General features: G+C 45.5%; 1 protein-coding gene across 3 annotated transcripts in view; it reads right to left on the bottom strand.

Annotated features, from left to right (window-relative positions):
- Positions 1–3,229: 3,229 nt before the first annotated feature.
- The window catches only part of APOM (apolipoprotein M), a 48,136-nt gene continuing 35,208 nt past the window's right edge, over positions 3,230–16,157 (bottom strand). For all 3 annotated transcript variants that reach the window (XM_073548815.1, XM_073548816.1, XM_073548814.1), the window contains one exon: positions 3,230–3,372. In XM_073548815.1, the coding sequence (XP_073404916.1) occupies positions 3,350–3,372 (23 nt within the window). In that variant the 3' untranslated portion in view covers positions 3,230–3,349. The remainder of the gene's footprint in view (positions 3,373–16,157) is intronic.

A 16,157-nucleotide genomic window follows, 5' to 3' on the forward strand; every position in this document is an offset into this window, starting at 1 on the left:
GTTTCCTCACTATCTTTCTGTTTATAGATATACTGGATTCTTCTATTCCCTTAATAGGACAGTGAAGAACAGTTGATGTTACATTTCCTTTCTGAGAGAAAACAGATGCAAAATAGGAATTTAAAAGTTCAGCCTTCTCAACATCCTGTCTTACCATTTCATCATTTTCATCCTGTAAAAATCCTATAGCATCTTTGACTTTTCTTTTACTTTTGACATATCCCCAAAATCCTTTATTATTGCTTTTGACATCTCTTGCAAGCTTCAATTCATTGTCAGCTTTAGCTAATCTGATTTGTGCCCTGCAGGTTCTGCAGACAGCATTATATTCTTCTTTAGATATGCCTCCCTCTTTCCATTTTATAAACATTTCTTTCTTCCTTTTTAGCATGTGCTTAAGTTTTGTGTTCATTCATCCTGGTTTCCTTAAATGCTTCCTATTCTTCCCTCTTTTCGGAATTGTTAACAATTGTGCTTTGACAATTTCATTTTTCAAGATTTCCCATCCTTCCTGAACATTTTTGTCTTTAAGGATATCCAGCCATTGGATCCCTCCAATTCTCTTTCTGAATCCCTTAAAATCTGCCTTTCTGAAATCTAACCTTGACGTCTGAGTCTTCACAGGTCTTCCTCCTCTAGTTATCCAAAATTCTAAAATAGTATGGTCGCTACCTCCTAGGGTCCCAGCCACTTTTACCTCCTCAACCACTTCCTCCCTGTTTATAAGGATTAGATCCAAGGTAGCAGTTCTCCTTGTTTTCTCCCTTACCTTTTGGAAGATAAAGTTGTCAGCAAGAGAGGATAAGAATTTCCTTGACCTGCTAGTTTTGCCTGAGAGAGATTCCCAACAAATGTCTGGATAGTTAAAATCTCCCATGACAACTATGTCATATTTTTTGGAGAACTTGGCCATTTGATGCATAAAGAGTTCATCCATGTCTTCAGCTTGCACAGGCGGCCTGTAGTAAGTGCTTACAATGGTGTCCTTTCCATTGTTTTGTCCTTGTATTCTTACCCAAACAGTTTCCACAGAACTCCCAGTCTCTGAAGCTTCAATCTCTGTGCAGATAAACGCGTTTCTAACATACAATGCGACACCTCCTCCTCGTTTATCAAGTCTGTTTCTTGCAAATAAGTTGTATCCTTCTAGTCTTGTATTCCAATCATGTGTATCGTCCCACCAAGTTTCAGTGATTCCAATTACATCATATTTCTTTTCCTGTGTTAGTAGTTCCAATTCTCCTTGTTTGTTGCCCATGCTTTGTGCATTAGTATAGAAACATTTTAGTTTGTGATTGGTTTCTCTTTCTCCAATATTTTTATTAATTAGATTCTTGTGTCTTTGTTCTTCCTTTCCACTTCTAATAGCAGAGTTCTCAATAGCACTTGTCAGGTGTATGGCTTTTTCTGGCCTTTTGCTTCCCTTCCCACGTTGTTCTAGTTTAAAGCTCTCCTGATGAGTGTAGCAAGGCGACTTCCAAATACATGTTTTCCAGTCTTCGTAAGGTGCACCCCATCTCTAGCAAGTAGTCCATCATAAAGGTAATTCACTCCGTGATCCAGAAATCCAAATAGTTGCTGACGGCACCATCGACTTAGCCAGTTGTTCACCTGCAGAATCTTATTCCACCTCCTTGTTCCATGGCCATCCACTGGGAGGATGGAAGAGAAGACCACCTGCGCTCCCAGTTCTTTCACTTTCTTGCCTAAGTCTTCAAAGTCTCTGCAGATGGTTTCCAGGTCGTTTCTTGCTCTGTCATTTGGACCCACATGTATTAGCAGGAATGGGTAGTCATCTGTAGGTCTGAAGAGTCCTGATATCCTGTCAGACACATGTTTAATTTTTGCACCTGGAAGACAGCACATTTCTCTTGAAGTTATATCCAGTCAGCAGATAGCGGCCTCTGTTCCTTTCAACAGGGAATCCCCCATGACCACCACTCTCCGTTTCTTCTTCACAACATTTTTCTTTCTCCATCCAGGAGGACTATGAAGGCGTACAAGGTTGCTGTTTGTGGGCAAAGTCTTATCCTGATGTATTTCTTCATCATTTTCCTGCGTGAGAGCCTGGTACTGGTTCCTGAGCAGTATGGGTGCTGACTGCCTCCTGCTCCTCCTGCTTCTCTGGGTCACATGTTTCCATTCCTCTGTTTCTTCAGGTGCACTTCGAATTTCTTCTCTTTCTGTAACATGAAGAGATAATTCTGCTCTGTCTAAGAACTCTTCACCTTCCTTAATGATCTTCAACGTAGCTAACCTCTCTTCGAGATTAGCTAACCTCTTTTCCTCCAACAGGGACACAAGCTTGCATTTGTGGCATGTGAAGTTTGTAGTACGTCTGTGAACATGTAGCAAGAAATGCAGCTCACCAAATGGCTCCTGGCCTCTTCCATATTGAGATTTCTTAAAAACGTTGAAAGATGAGCCAAAATTCGGTTTTCCGATTTCCTCTTTTCAGCTGCAACGGCCAAAACCCAGTGATCGTTGATCTCGCGGAGACTCTTCACTTATCCCAGAAGGCACTGGGAATATGCAATATGCAAATGATCTCCTCAGGACTCTCCCCCTGATTTGTGGGTTTTTCTTTGCAAACTGAACAATTTTCCTGGCAGTTGTGGACAAAATTTTTGTTGGTCTACCTGACCGTGGTTTTGTTTTTACAGAGCCCCTGATTTTCCATTTGTTAATCAGTTTGAATGCTGCTGACTGGCATTATCTATTCCTTTTTGTATCCTTTTCCTGTTTTATGCAGTTCAATTTCCTTTTCCCGTAGATCCGTTGACAATTCTTTTGCTTTCCCCATGACTCACAATCCAGAAACGGCAGTGGCTGGATGAAAGATGCAAGAGTCTGTCTGGATCCCAGAAACTCACTCAGCTTTTATGCACACACTGGTTACAAGCAAACAGGTCACAGGTGAGGATGTTACCTTTAGTAGTCATTCAAACCCATTTGTGTCAACTTCTGTATATGTTATCAGACCAAAATCACCAGGGTATGTGAACTTTTGATCAGGGTCATTTGGATGTTTTGGGTTGTCATTATGATTTAAAAACAGAAAACAGAGTAGTTTGAGAATAAGTTTTGGTGTTATCATTCATATTCTCTGAAAAAAGGCCAAGAAAGCAAAAATTCATTGCCACCTCCAGGATCTCATTGGCTGCCATATGGAGTTAGGTCAGCAACACAGAATAATTGAGGATACTGATGAACAGTTTTTCACAGTTGATTATAAGAGATGGAATTTAATTTTTGAGAAATGAAGAGACATAAATTCCCTGGAAAAATACAGATCAGGTTTATTAGTTATTTCACTCCGGCTTTTCCTCTTCTACTATAAGCGCTGGGATTATTCGTCTTGAGGACACTTTTCTGGTAATGAAAAGAGAAAACATAATAGTGAAAAGCTCTAGTAATGTCTTTAAGAAGCGCAGCTTGATATACCAGTAGTTGCCAGTAGTTGCCAGCAGAAGGCAGTCTCCCCCTTGGGGGCAGACAGCGCAGAAGACCACGTGCGTAGCGAGGGTGAGCGGTACATGGTGGTGACCCAGACAGAGGGTATTTGGGGCACTGTGAACGTCAGAATTGTACTACAGAATACTACCTATGTATCTGAGCATAGTTACGCAGTCTAGGACACCATTTATTGGCGTCAATATGATACTATATAAGTATTACATGGCAGTAGACAAAACATGACACTGTGTGGTAACTGTTAACCACTATGTGACCTGTTAATCGCAAACTACAGCACAGTACACAAAGCACAATATACACAGCACAGTGCAGTAAGCACAGTACAGTACGCACAGTACAGTATATGCAGCACAGTATCATACACATAGCACAGTACAGTACACAGCACAATATGTACAGTACAGTATGCACAGTACAGTATATGCAGCACAGTATAGTACACAGCACCCTATGCACAGTACAGTACATGCAGCACAGTATAGTACACATAGCACAGTACAGTACACAGCACAGTACATACAGTAAAGTACTCACAGCACAATACAGTACAAACAGCACAATAAACACAGTACAGTACACAGCACAGTACAGTACACTCAGCACAGTACACACAGCACAATACAGTACACACAACACAATATTCACAGTACAGTACATGCAGCACAGTACAGTACTCACAATACAGTATACTCAGCACAGTACAGTACACCCAGCACAATACAGAACACACTGCCCACTACAGTACAATATACACAGTACAGTACAGATAACACAGTACAATGAACAATAGAGTATACACAGCACAATACAGTTCAAATATGAAAAGCACAGTCCACATGGTATAGTACACACAGCACAGAACACACAGTACAGTAGAATATACACAGCACACAGAGCAAAAGTACTGTACAATACACACAGTAAAGTACATGCATCACAGCACAGTATACACAGCATAGTACGGTATACATATCCCAGTGCACATAGCACAGTATACACAGGAAAGTATACACAGTACAGTACACACAGCACAAGTATGGTATACACATCCCAGCACACTCAGCACCATATACACAGCACAGTACATTATACACAGTATACAAAGCACAGTATAGTATACACAGCACAGTACATACAGCACAGTACAGTATACACAGCGCAGTACATACAATACATACAGCACAGTACAGTACACACAGTACGGTATACACAGCATAGTATATACAGGACAGTACATACAGCACAGTACAGTACACACAGCACAATACAGTGTGCACAGCACAGCACAGTTTTCACAGCACAGTATACACATAATGATCAGTGCCAGTCTCTGTGCTGTAGACTGCTACACCATAACACAGTAGACATAGCAACACTTTTTGTTCTGAAGCCACTTGACACAAGCCTGGCATGAAATGCATTCCTTCACCCACACACCCCACACAAAAATATTCTGCTAATTACTGGCATGTGTGACTCAGTCTCACCTACCTGCCCTGTCATGTGCTACTGATGTCTGGCACCGCACAACAGCTCTATCTATCTATCTATCTATCTATCTATCTATCTATCTATCTATCCATCTACAGCTGCTTCTCACAAAATTAGAATATCATCAAAAAGTTAATTTATTTCAGTTCTTCAATACAAAACGTGAAACTCATATTATATAGAGTCATTACAGACAGAGTGATCTAATTCACATGTTTATTTCTGTGAATGCTGGTGAAATGAAAACCCAAAAGTCATTATCTCAGTAAATTAGAATAATTAACAAAAAACACCTGCAAAGGCTTCCTAAGTGTTTATAAAGGTCCCTTAGTCTGTTTCAGTAGCTCCACAATCATGGGGAAGACTGCTGACCTGACAGAAGTCCAGAAGGCAGTCATTGACACACTCCACAAGGAGGGTAAGCCACAAAAGGTCATTGCTAGAGAAGCTGGCTGTTCACAGAGTGCTGTATCCAAGCATATTAATGGAAAGTTGAGTGGAAGGAAAAAGTGTGGTTGAAAAAGGTGCACAAGCAACTGGGATAACCGCAGCCTTGAAAGGATTGTTAAGAAAAGGCCATTCAAAAATGATGGGTGAGATTCACAAGGAGTGGACTGCTGCTGGGGTCATTGCTTCAAGAGCCACCACACACAGACGTATCCAGGACATGGGCTACAAGTGTCGCATTCCTTGTGTCAGGCCACTCATGACCAATAGACAACGCCAAAAGCGTCTTACCTGGGCCAAGGAGAAAAAGAACTGGACTGTTGCTCAGTGGTCCAAGGTGTTGTTTTCATATGAAAGTAAATTTTGCATTTCATTTGGAAACCAAGGTCCCAGAGTCTGGAGGAAGAGTGGAGAGGCCACCATCCCAGCTGCTTGAGGTCTAGTGTGAAGTTTCCACAATCAGTGATGGTTTGGGGAGCCATGTCATCTGCTGGTGTAGGTCCACTGTGTTTTAGCAAGACCAAAGTCAGTGCAGCCGTCTAGTAGGAAATTTTAGAGCACTTCATGCTTCCCTCTGCCGACAAGCCTTTTGGAGATGGAAATGTCATTCTCCAGCAGGACTTGGCACCTGTCCACACTGCCAAAAGTACCAATACCTGATTTACAAACAACAGTATCACTGTGCTTGATTGGCCAGCAAACTCCCCTGACCTTAACCCCATAGAGAATCTATGGAGTATTGTCAAGAGGAAGATGAGAGACGCCACACCCAACAATGCAGACGAGCTGACGACTGCTATCAAAACAACCTGGGCTTCCATAACACCTCAGCAGTGCCACGGGCGATCACCTCCATGCCACACCGCATTGATGCAGTAATTGATGCCAAAGGAGCCCCCGATCAAGTATTGAGTGCATTTACTGAACATACATTTCAGTAGGCCAACATTTCGGATTTTACAATCATTTTTCAAGCTGGTGTTATAGAGTATTCTAATTTACTGAGATAATGACTTTTGGGTTTTCATTGGCTGTAAGCCAAAATCATCAACAGTAACAGAAGTACGTGAAATAGATCACTCTGTTTGTAATGACTCTATAAAATATATGATCTAAAAAAAAATATATTATCTCTCTATTATCTATCTATCTGTAACGAGGTTGCAGGGAACCTCACGTGCCTCCTCTCCCCTGGACACTGGACGATTTAATGCGGCACCTCATTGTTATTATTGTGTAATGTAATGTTTATGTACTGTGATGTCATGTATCTGCCATGCACTGTGTATATGTTTAGGATTAGAGATAGAAGTTAGCGTAGAGTAATGGCGGGGTTAGAATAGAGGGGGGCACATTAGAGATAGAGAATAGGATAGATAAGAGTGTTAGTTAGATACAAGCAGCATAGAGGTTATGCAGATGGGAGGAGTCACACAGCAGAGCAACCCAGAGCAGGGGGGTATAGGAAAGACACTTTCTGATTAGAGACACAAGGGCAGGATGTGTGAGCAGAGTATTACAGGCCGTGGGGATAAAGCTGTGTCAGTAAGGGTACCGTTACACCTAGCGATGCACCAGCGATCCCGACCAGCGTTATGACGCAGTCAGGATCGCTGGTGCATCGCTAGGTGGTTGCTAGTGAGCTGCCACACAGGCAGATCTCACCAGCGACATCGCTGGGGACGGGGATCGTTACTTACCTGTCAGACGCGGCGATCCTGCGTCCTCCCGCCCGGCTCCACGCGATGCTCGTCGTCACAGCAGGAAGCGCCGCAGGAAGTGGTCGACGAGGAATGGTCCAGGAGCTTCTCGCGCGATCAGCGATTACCAGCGGGGGAGCGGTCGGAGGTAAGTATCACATGCAGCGATATCGCTAGCAATATTGCTGCAACGTCACAAAATCGGTGACTTTACAGCGATATTGCTAGCGATATCGCAGTGTGTAACGGGGGCTTAAGAGGCCCGGGGCTGAGAATCATGCAGGTGGTCACCAGCTTATACAGAACTGTTCCAAGGAAGGATCCGAAGCTAGCAGCTGGGATTAGGAGGCAGCTGAGTTGGCGAGCCCGTTACCCTATAACTCGCAGCCAGACCAGGGAAACGGCAGGAAGCTGTTGGGCCTGGAGCTCGAGTGGGGCAGAGATTGTCCAGAAGAGGGACATGGATTGTCCAAGGAAACCAGTGGGACATGGATTGTCCAGGGATATAGTTGACCTTGCCGGGAAAGGGAAGCTGATGCAAAAGATAGTCTGTCCGGATGACAGGGAAAGATAAGAAGGTGTCTCTGTGTTTAACTTGTGCTGCTTGTGTGAAGAATGCAGATAAGAAGATGTCTATGTGTTTGACTTGTGCTGCATATGTGATTAATACGCTGTTGTCTAGTAAAGTTCAACTGTTGGAAAAGAATTGTGACTTTGTGGTGTTTCCTGGAACTGGGAATCCAGAAGCTGGAGTGATGGAGATAACCAACTGTATAGCATTCACCAATATAAGAGAACTTGGGCACTTGGCACTCAAGTAGTGAAATAAAGAAATTTCCGTTTATTAACTCCTTAGTGACAGAGCCAGTTTGCAGCTTAATGACCAGGCCAATTTTTACAATTCTGACCACTGTCACTTTATGAGGTTATAACTCTGGAACGCTTTAATGGATCCCGCTGATTCTGAGAATGTTTTTTTCTTCACATATTGTACTTTATGTTAGTGGTAAAATTTCTTCGATATGTCTTGTGCTTATTTATGAAAAAAATGGAAATATGGCAAAAAATTTGAAAATTTTGCAATTTTAAAACTTTAAATTTTTATGCCCTTAAATCAGAGAGATGTGTCACACAAATTTCTTAATAAATAACATTTCCCACATGTCTACTTTACATCAGCACAATTTTGGAAGCAAAATTTTTTTTTGTTGGGAAGTTATAAGGGTTAAAATTTGACTAGCGATTTCTCAATTTTACAACAAAATTTGCAAAACCATTTTTTTAGGGACCACATCATATTTAAAGTCATTTTGAGGGGTGTACATGACAGAAAATACCCAAAAGTGACACCGTTCTAAAAACTAGACCCCTCAAGGTGCTCAAAACCATATTCAAGAAGTTTATTAACCCTTTATGTGATTCACAGGAACTAAAGCAATGTGGAAGGAAAAAATTAACATTTAACTTTTTTTTGCAAAAAAATTACTTCAGAACCAATTTTTTTTATTTTCACAAGTGTTAAAAGAAAAAATGAACCACGAAATTTGTTGTGCAGTTTCTCCCGAATACGCCAATACCCCTTTTTCAGCGCACAGCAGAGCTCGCAAGGGAAGGAGCACCGTTTGACTTTTTCAACGCAGAATTGGCTGGAATTGAGATCGGACGCCATGTCACATTTGGAGAGCCCCTGATGTTCCTAAACAGTGGAAACCCCCAACAAGTGACCACATTTTGGAAACTAGACCCCTTAAGGAACTTATCTAGATGTGTGGTGAGCACTTTGAACCTTCAAGTGCTTCACAGAAGTTTATAACGTAGAGCCATGAAAATTAAATATCATTTTTTTTCCTCAAAAATGATTTTTAGCCCGCTATTTCTTTATTTTCACAAGGCTAACTGGAGAAATTGGACCACAAAAGTTTTTGTGCAATTTGTCCTGAGTACGCTGATACCCAACATGTGGGGGGAACCACTGTTTGGGTGCATGGGAGAGCTTGGAAGGGAAGGAGCGCCATTTTGGAATGCAGACTATGATGGAATGGTTTGCGGGCGTCATGTTGCGTTTGCAGAGCCCCTAATGTGATTAAACAGTATAAACCCCCCACAAATGACCCCATCTTGGAAACTAGACCCCCGAAGGAGCTTATCTAGATATGTGGTGAGCACTTTGAACCCCCAAGTGCTTCACAGAAGTTTATAAACCTAGAGCCGTGAAAATTAAAAATAATTGTTTTTTCCTCAAAAATGATTTTTTAGCCCGATATTTTTTATTTTCCTAAAGGTAACAGGAGAAATTGGACCATAAAAGTTGTTGTGCAAGTTGTCCTGAATACACTGATACCCCATATGTGGGGGGAACCACTGTTTGGGCGCATGGGAGAGCTCGGAAGGGAAGGAGTGCCATTTTGGAATGCAGACTTTGATGGAATGGTCTGCGGGCATCATGTTGCGTTTGCAGAGCCCCTGATGCACCTGAACAGTGGAAACCCCCCACAAGTGACCTCATTTTGGAAACTAGACCCCCTAAGGAACTTATCTAGATGTCTGGTGAGCACTTTTCACAGAAGTTTATAACGCAGAGCCGTGAAAGTAAAAAGTCTTTTATTTCAACAAAAGTGATTTTTTAGACCCCCAAAGTTGGTAAATAGTGGAAACCCCACAATTCTTGCTCCAACCCTAACACACCCCTAACCCTAATCCCAGCCCTAACCCTAATCCCATCCCTAATCCTAATTTTAATCCTAATTCGCCATAACCCTAATTCTAACCCTAACCCTAACCCTAGCTCTAGCCCTAGCACTAACCGTAACCCTAATGGAAAAATGAAAAAAAAAAAAATTTTCTTTATTTCATTATGTTTGCCTAACTAAGGGGGTGATAAACGGGGGGGGGGGTTATTTATTATTTTTTTTATTTTGATCACTATGATACTTTATCATAGTGATCAAAATGAATGAATGGAATCTGCCAGCCGGAGCCTGCAGATTCCCGGCGGGCGCACTGCGCATGCGCCTGCCATTTTCTTCCGGATCCAAGATGGCGGCACCCACCGAAGGACGCTGGTGGGACGCAGGACCACCGGGAGGGGATCCTGGAACACAGAGAGGTACCGGGGGGGAGATCGGGGACCCTATTTCTCTCTTCTCTGATGTGCGATCACATCAGAGGAAAGAGAAATTAAATGCAAAATCGCAGCTTTTTTTTTGCGGTTACCGTTATAGGGTTAATAACGGCGATTGCAAAAGCGGGGACGGTAAAAACCGATCCGATTCATGTTCTCTGGGGTCTCGGCTACCCCCTGCAGCCGAGACCCTGGAGAAAATCCGACACTGGGGGGCGCTATTTACTTACTCCACAGCGCCGTGAATTCACAGCGCGTGGTTTAAGTACCCTTAATTACCGCCGTTAAAAGGCATATCGGCGGTCGTTAAGGGGTTAAGCATACAGACAATATGCCATTATTGAGCGTTTTCGGTCCACAACAGGACCTTTATCAGAATAGTCTGGTTCAGAAGTAAAGATGAAGTGGAATATAATTTGCCACATAGAATGGTGCTTCAGAAATGGCTATTGGTTAGGCTTCTGGATGCCTTGGTATGTGGAAGCAGCGTGTCTGTAGCATGCGACGACCGTTGCTGTGGGTATGCGCTGGATGCCGGAGTAGATGCCAGGACAGCACATCTGCGGCGTGCGACCTCCGTCTCTTTATTTCAATATAAGAGAAGTGCCAACTTCTCTTATATTGGTGATACGACAGGCTGGACGCCCTACTTGAGCACCTACAACTACTCATCACGTGCGTGCAATATTTTTTGTGTTACCAACTGTATAGCAGTGCAAGGACTGGGACTTCACTTGTCTTTTCATGTGCAAGGTGCCAGGTTACTCACTGACTGATGTCTGGTGAACTCGCCCACGACTACCACTCCGTGTCACCTTGTTACAGATCTAGCCATCGATCTATCTATCTACCTATCTATCTATCATCCAGGGGCGTATCTAAGGGGGGGCAGCAGGGGCAGTTGCCCCGGGCGCAGCCAGCAGGGGGGCGCAGTCGGGCCGCCTAATGCAGCAGTCCGCAGTGTCCCTCCCTGGCGGCTGCGTTCTGCCGCCCCCCCGGCCTGAGAGTCGGCGGTTCTCTGTGTCAGCTGTCAAGCTGACAGCTGGCGCAGAGAAGGTGCGCGTGCCGGCTCCCAGGGAACAATTGTACTGGCGTCTGTATAGACGCCAGTATAATTGCAGCTCTGACCGCCGGGCCAGAGCGATGTCAGCAGCGTGATCAGGTCATGTGATCACGCTGCTGACGTCACTCCCCGGCGTCCGGAGTGAACGCTCAGCGCTGGTGGTAAGTGTGCTCCAATGTGGAGCTGAAGAAACCATCGAAGATGGGGGGGTGTTAATGTGTGGCGATGGGGGGTTAATGAGTGGGGATGGGGGTTAATGAGTGGGGATGGGGGTTAATGAGTGGGGATGGGGGTTAATGAGTGGGGATGGGGATAATGTGGGGATGAGGTTAATGCGTGGGGGAGTTATTGAGTGGAGATAAGGTTAATGTGGGGATGGGGATTAATGTGTGTGGGGGTTAATGAGTGGGGATGGGGTTAATGTGTAGTGGGGTTACTGTGTGGGGGGGTTAAAGAGTGGGGATGGGGTTACTGTGTGTGGGGGTTAAAGAGTGGGGATGGGGTTAATGTGTAGTGGGGTTAATAAGTGGGGATGGGGGTTACTGTGTGGGAGGGTTAAAGAGTGGGGATGGGGTTAATGTGTAGTGGGGTTAATAAGTGGGGATGGGGGTTACTGTGTGGGGGGGTTAAAGAGTGGGGATGGGGTTAATGTGTAGTGGGGGGGTTAATAAGTGGGGATGGGGTTACTGTGTGGGGGGTAAAGAGTGGGGATGGGGGTTACTGTGTGGGGGGTAAACAGTGGGGATGGGGGTTAATGTGTGTGGGGTTAATGAGTGGGGATGGGGGTTAATGTGTGTGGGGTTAATGAGTGGGGATGGGGGTTAATGTGTGGCAAGTTAATGAGTGGGGATGGGGGTTATTGAGTGGGGATGGAATTAATTTGTGGAGGGTTAATGAGTGGGGATGGAATTAATGTGTGGGGGGTTAATGAGTGGGGATGGGGGTTAATGTGTGGGGGATTTGGAGGGGGGGTACATAATGTGTTGGGGGATTTGGGAGTATGGACGGGGAGTTAATGAGTGGGGATGGAATTAATGAGTGGGGATGGGGGGATTTAATGTGTGTGGGGAGATTTGAGGACACAGAGTATGTATGAGGAAACAGTATGGGGAGTGAACGGGTTAATGTATGTGGACACAGTAGAAGAGACAGTATGGTGAACAGAGGGATGTTAGATGAGACAGTATGTGGAAGGATGGGAATAGTGTGAGGCGACAGTATATTGCAGATATTTTTATTTAGGAGCATTATAATGACACTTCTATCTTTAAGGGCATCGTGTGGAGATTTGCTGCAGAAGACCGGAGAAGATGGAAGTCTACAGAGATGGCTGTGGATGAGAAAACTCATCATGAGGTCTGGACAAGAAGAAGAAAAGGAGAATGACTCCAGAGACGTCATCAATAAGGTACCTGGATGGAAATGTTATTTGTGATACTGACTTATTATCTTGCTTTTATTTGTTAGGAACATTAAAGGGGTTGTCCAGGTCGGTGATGAGTCTGCAGTCATTCTATGTGACTGCAGACTTCTGAATTCTCACAGTGCTCACTGCACACTGTCAGGATTCTCTCGTGCCGGTAATTTACATACATGCGGTCACATGCTGACTAGACATGTGTGGCCTCACTCAATGAAAATGAACGGAGCGAGGCCGGGCACGTCTAGTCGGAGTGTGGCCAGAGGTATATAAATCACATGCTTGTGCTGACATGACTGTAAATCGGCAAGGGAGAATCCTAAAAGTGTGCGGTGCATTCGTTGTGAGAATTCAGAAGCTGCAATGTCAGGATTCAGCTCTGCAGGTTCCAGTGCCATCACACGGACACTTCACTCATATGCGATTTTCATACTTGACAACGAGCTTCTCTTCCTGCTTTCAGTTTTTTACTGAACATTGAGAGCATTAGGGAGAGCAGCTCGTGGGTACATGGCTAAGTGTGCAAGTCGCATATGGACTTGGTGTGTGGGGGGGGGCGCCGAACCAAATTCTTGTGCCAGGAAGCCTAGATACGCCTCTGCTATCATCTATATATAATCTATCCATCTATCTATCTATTATATATCCAGGGGCGTATCTAGGGGGGGCAGCCGGGGCAGTTGCCCCGGGCGCAGCCGGCAGGGGGCGCAGTCCGGGCCGCCTAATGCAGCGGTCCGCAGTGTCCTCCCTGGCGGCTGCGTTCCGCCGCCCCCCTGGCCTGAGAGTCGGCGGTTCTCTGTGTCAGCTGTCAAGCTGACAGCTGGCGCAGAGAAGGTGCGCGTGCCGGCTCCCAGGGAACAATTGTACTGGCGTCTGTATAGACGCCAGTACAATTGCAGCTCTGACCGCCGGGCCAGAGCGACGTCAGCAGCGTGACATGTCATGTGATCACGCTGCTGACGTCACTCCCCGGCGCCCAGAGTGAACGCTCAGCACTGGTGGTAAGTGTGCTCCAATGTGGAGCTGAAGAAACCACCGAAGATGGGGGTTTTAATGTGTGGCGATGGGGGTTAATGTGTGGGGGGGGTTAATGAGTGGGGATGGGGATTAATGTGTGGGGGGGTTAAAGAGTGGGGATGGGGTTAATGGATGGGGGTTAATGTGTGGGGATGGGGGTTAATGAGTGGGGGGTTAATGAGTGGAGATGGGGGTTAATGTGTGGGGGGTTAATGAGTGGAGATGGGGGTTAATGTGTGGGGGGTTAATGAGTGGGGATAGGGGTTAATGAGTGGGGATGGGGGTTAATGAGTGGGGATGGGGTTAATGTGTGGGGATGGGGGTTATTGAGTGGGGATGGAATTAATTTGTGGAGGGTTAATGAGTGGGGATGGGGTTAATGTGTAGGGGGTTAATGAGTGGGGATGGGGGATAATGAGTGGGGATGGGGTTAATGTGTGGGGATGGGGGTTATTGAGTGGGGATGGAATTAATTTGTGGAGGGTTAATGAGTGGGGATGGGGGTTAAAGAGTGGGGATGGGGTTAATGTGTGGGGGGTTAATGAGTGGGGATGGGGGTTAATGAGTGGGGATGGGGTTAATTTGTGGAGGGTTAATGAGTGGGGATGGAATTAATGTCTGGGGGGTTAATGAGTGGGGATGGGGGTTAATGTGTGGGGGATTTGGAGTGGGGGGGTACATAATGTGTTGGGGGATTTGGGAGTATGGACGGGGGGTTAATGAGTGGGGATGAGGGATAATGAGTGGGGATGGGGTTAATGTGTGGGGATGGGGGATAATGAGTGGGGATGGGGTTAATGTGTGGGGATGGGGGTTATTGAGTGGGGATGGAATTAATTTGTGGAGGGTTAATGAGTGGGGATGGGGGTTAAAGAGTGGGGATGGGGTTAATGTGTGGGGATGGGGGTTATTGAGTGGGGATGGGGTTAATGTGTGGGGGGTTAATGAGTGGGGATGGGGGTTAAAGAGTGGGGATGGGGTTAATGTGTGGGGGGTTAATGAGTGGGGATGGGGGTTAATGAGTGGGGATGGGGTTAATTTGTGGAGGGTTAATGAGTGGGGATGGAATTAATGTGTGGGGGGTTAATGAGTGGGGATGGGGGTTAATGTGTGGGGGATTTGGAGGGGGGGTACATAATGTGTTGGGGGATTTGGGAGTATGGACGGGGAGTTAATGAGTGGGGATGGAATTAATGAGTGGGGATGGGGGGATTTAATGTGTGTGGGGAGATTTGAGGACACAGAGTATGTATGAGGAAACAGTATGGGGAGTGAACGGGTTAATGTATGTGGACACAGTAGAAGAGACAGTATGGTGAACAGAGGGATGTTAGATGAGACAGTATGTGGAAGGATGGGAATAGTGTGAGGCGACAGTATATTGCAGATATTTTTATTTAGGAGCATTATAATGACACTTCTATCTTTAAGGGCATCGTGTGGAGATTTGCTGCAGAAGACCGGAGAAGATGGAAGTCTACAGAGATGGCTGTGGATGAGAAAACTCATCATGAGGTCTGGACAAGAAGAAGAAAAGGAGAATGACTCCAGAGACGTCATCAATAAGGTACCTGGATGGAAATGTTATTTGTGATACTGACTTATTATCTTGCTTTTATTTGTTAGGAACATTAAAGGGGTTGTCCAGGTCGGTGATGAGTCTGCAGTCATTCTATGTGACTGCAGACTTCTGAATTCTCACAGTGCTCACTGCACACTGTCAGGATTCTCTCGTGCCGGTAATTTACATACATGCGGTCACATGCTGACTAGACATGTGTGGCCTCACTCAATGAAAATGAACGGAGCGAGGCCGGGCACGTCTAGTCGGAGTGTGGCCAGAGGTATATAAATCACATGCTTGTGCTGACATGACTGTAAATCGGCAAGGGAGAATCCTAAAAGTGTGCGGTGCATTCGTTGTGAGAATTCAGAAGCTGCAATGTCAGGATTCAGCTCTGCAGGTTCCAGTGCCATCACACGGACACTTCACTCATATGCGATTTTCATACTTGACAACGAGCTTCTCTTCCTGCTTTCAGTTTTTTACTGAACATTGAGAGCATTAGGGAGAGCAGCTCGTGGGTACATGGCTAAGTGTGCAAGTCGCATATGGACTTGGTGTGTGGGGGGGGGCGCCGAACCAAATTCTTGTGCCAGGAAGCCTAGATACGCCTCTGCTATCATCTATATATAATCTATCCATCTATCTATCTATTATATATCCAGGGGCGTATCTAGGGGGGGCAGCCGGGGCAGTTGCCCCGGGCGCAGCCGGCAGGGGGCGCAGTCCGGGCCGCCTAATGCAGCGGTCCGCAGTGTCCTCCCTGGCGGCTGCGTTCCGCCGCCCCCCTGGCCTGAGAGTCGGCGGTTCTCTGTGTCAGCTGTCAAGCTGACAGCTGGCGCAGAGAAGGTGCGCGT

The sequence above is a fragment of the Dendrobates tinctorius genome, unplaced genomic scaffold (genome assembly GCF_039654945.1).
Source record: "Dendrobates tinctorius isolate UK_male_01 unplaced genomic scaffold, ASM3965494v1 ptg000158l, whole genome shotgun sequence".
NCBI lineage: Eukaryota > Metazoa > Chordata > Amphibia > Anura > Dendrobatidae > Dendrobates > Dendrobates tinctorius.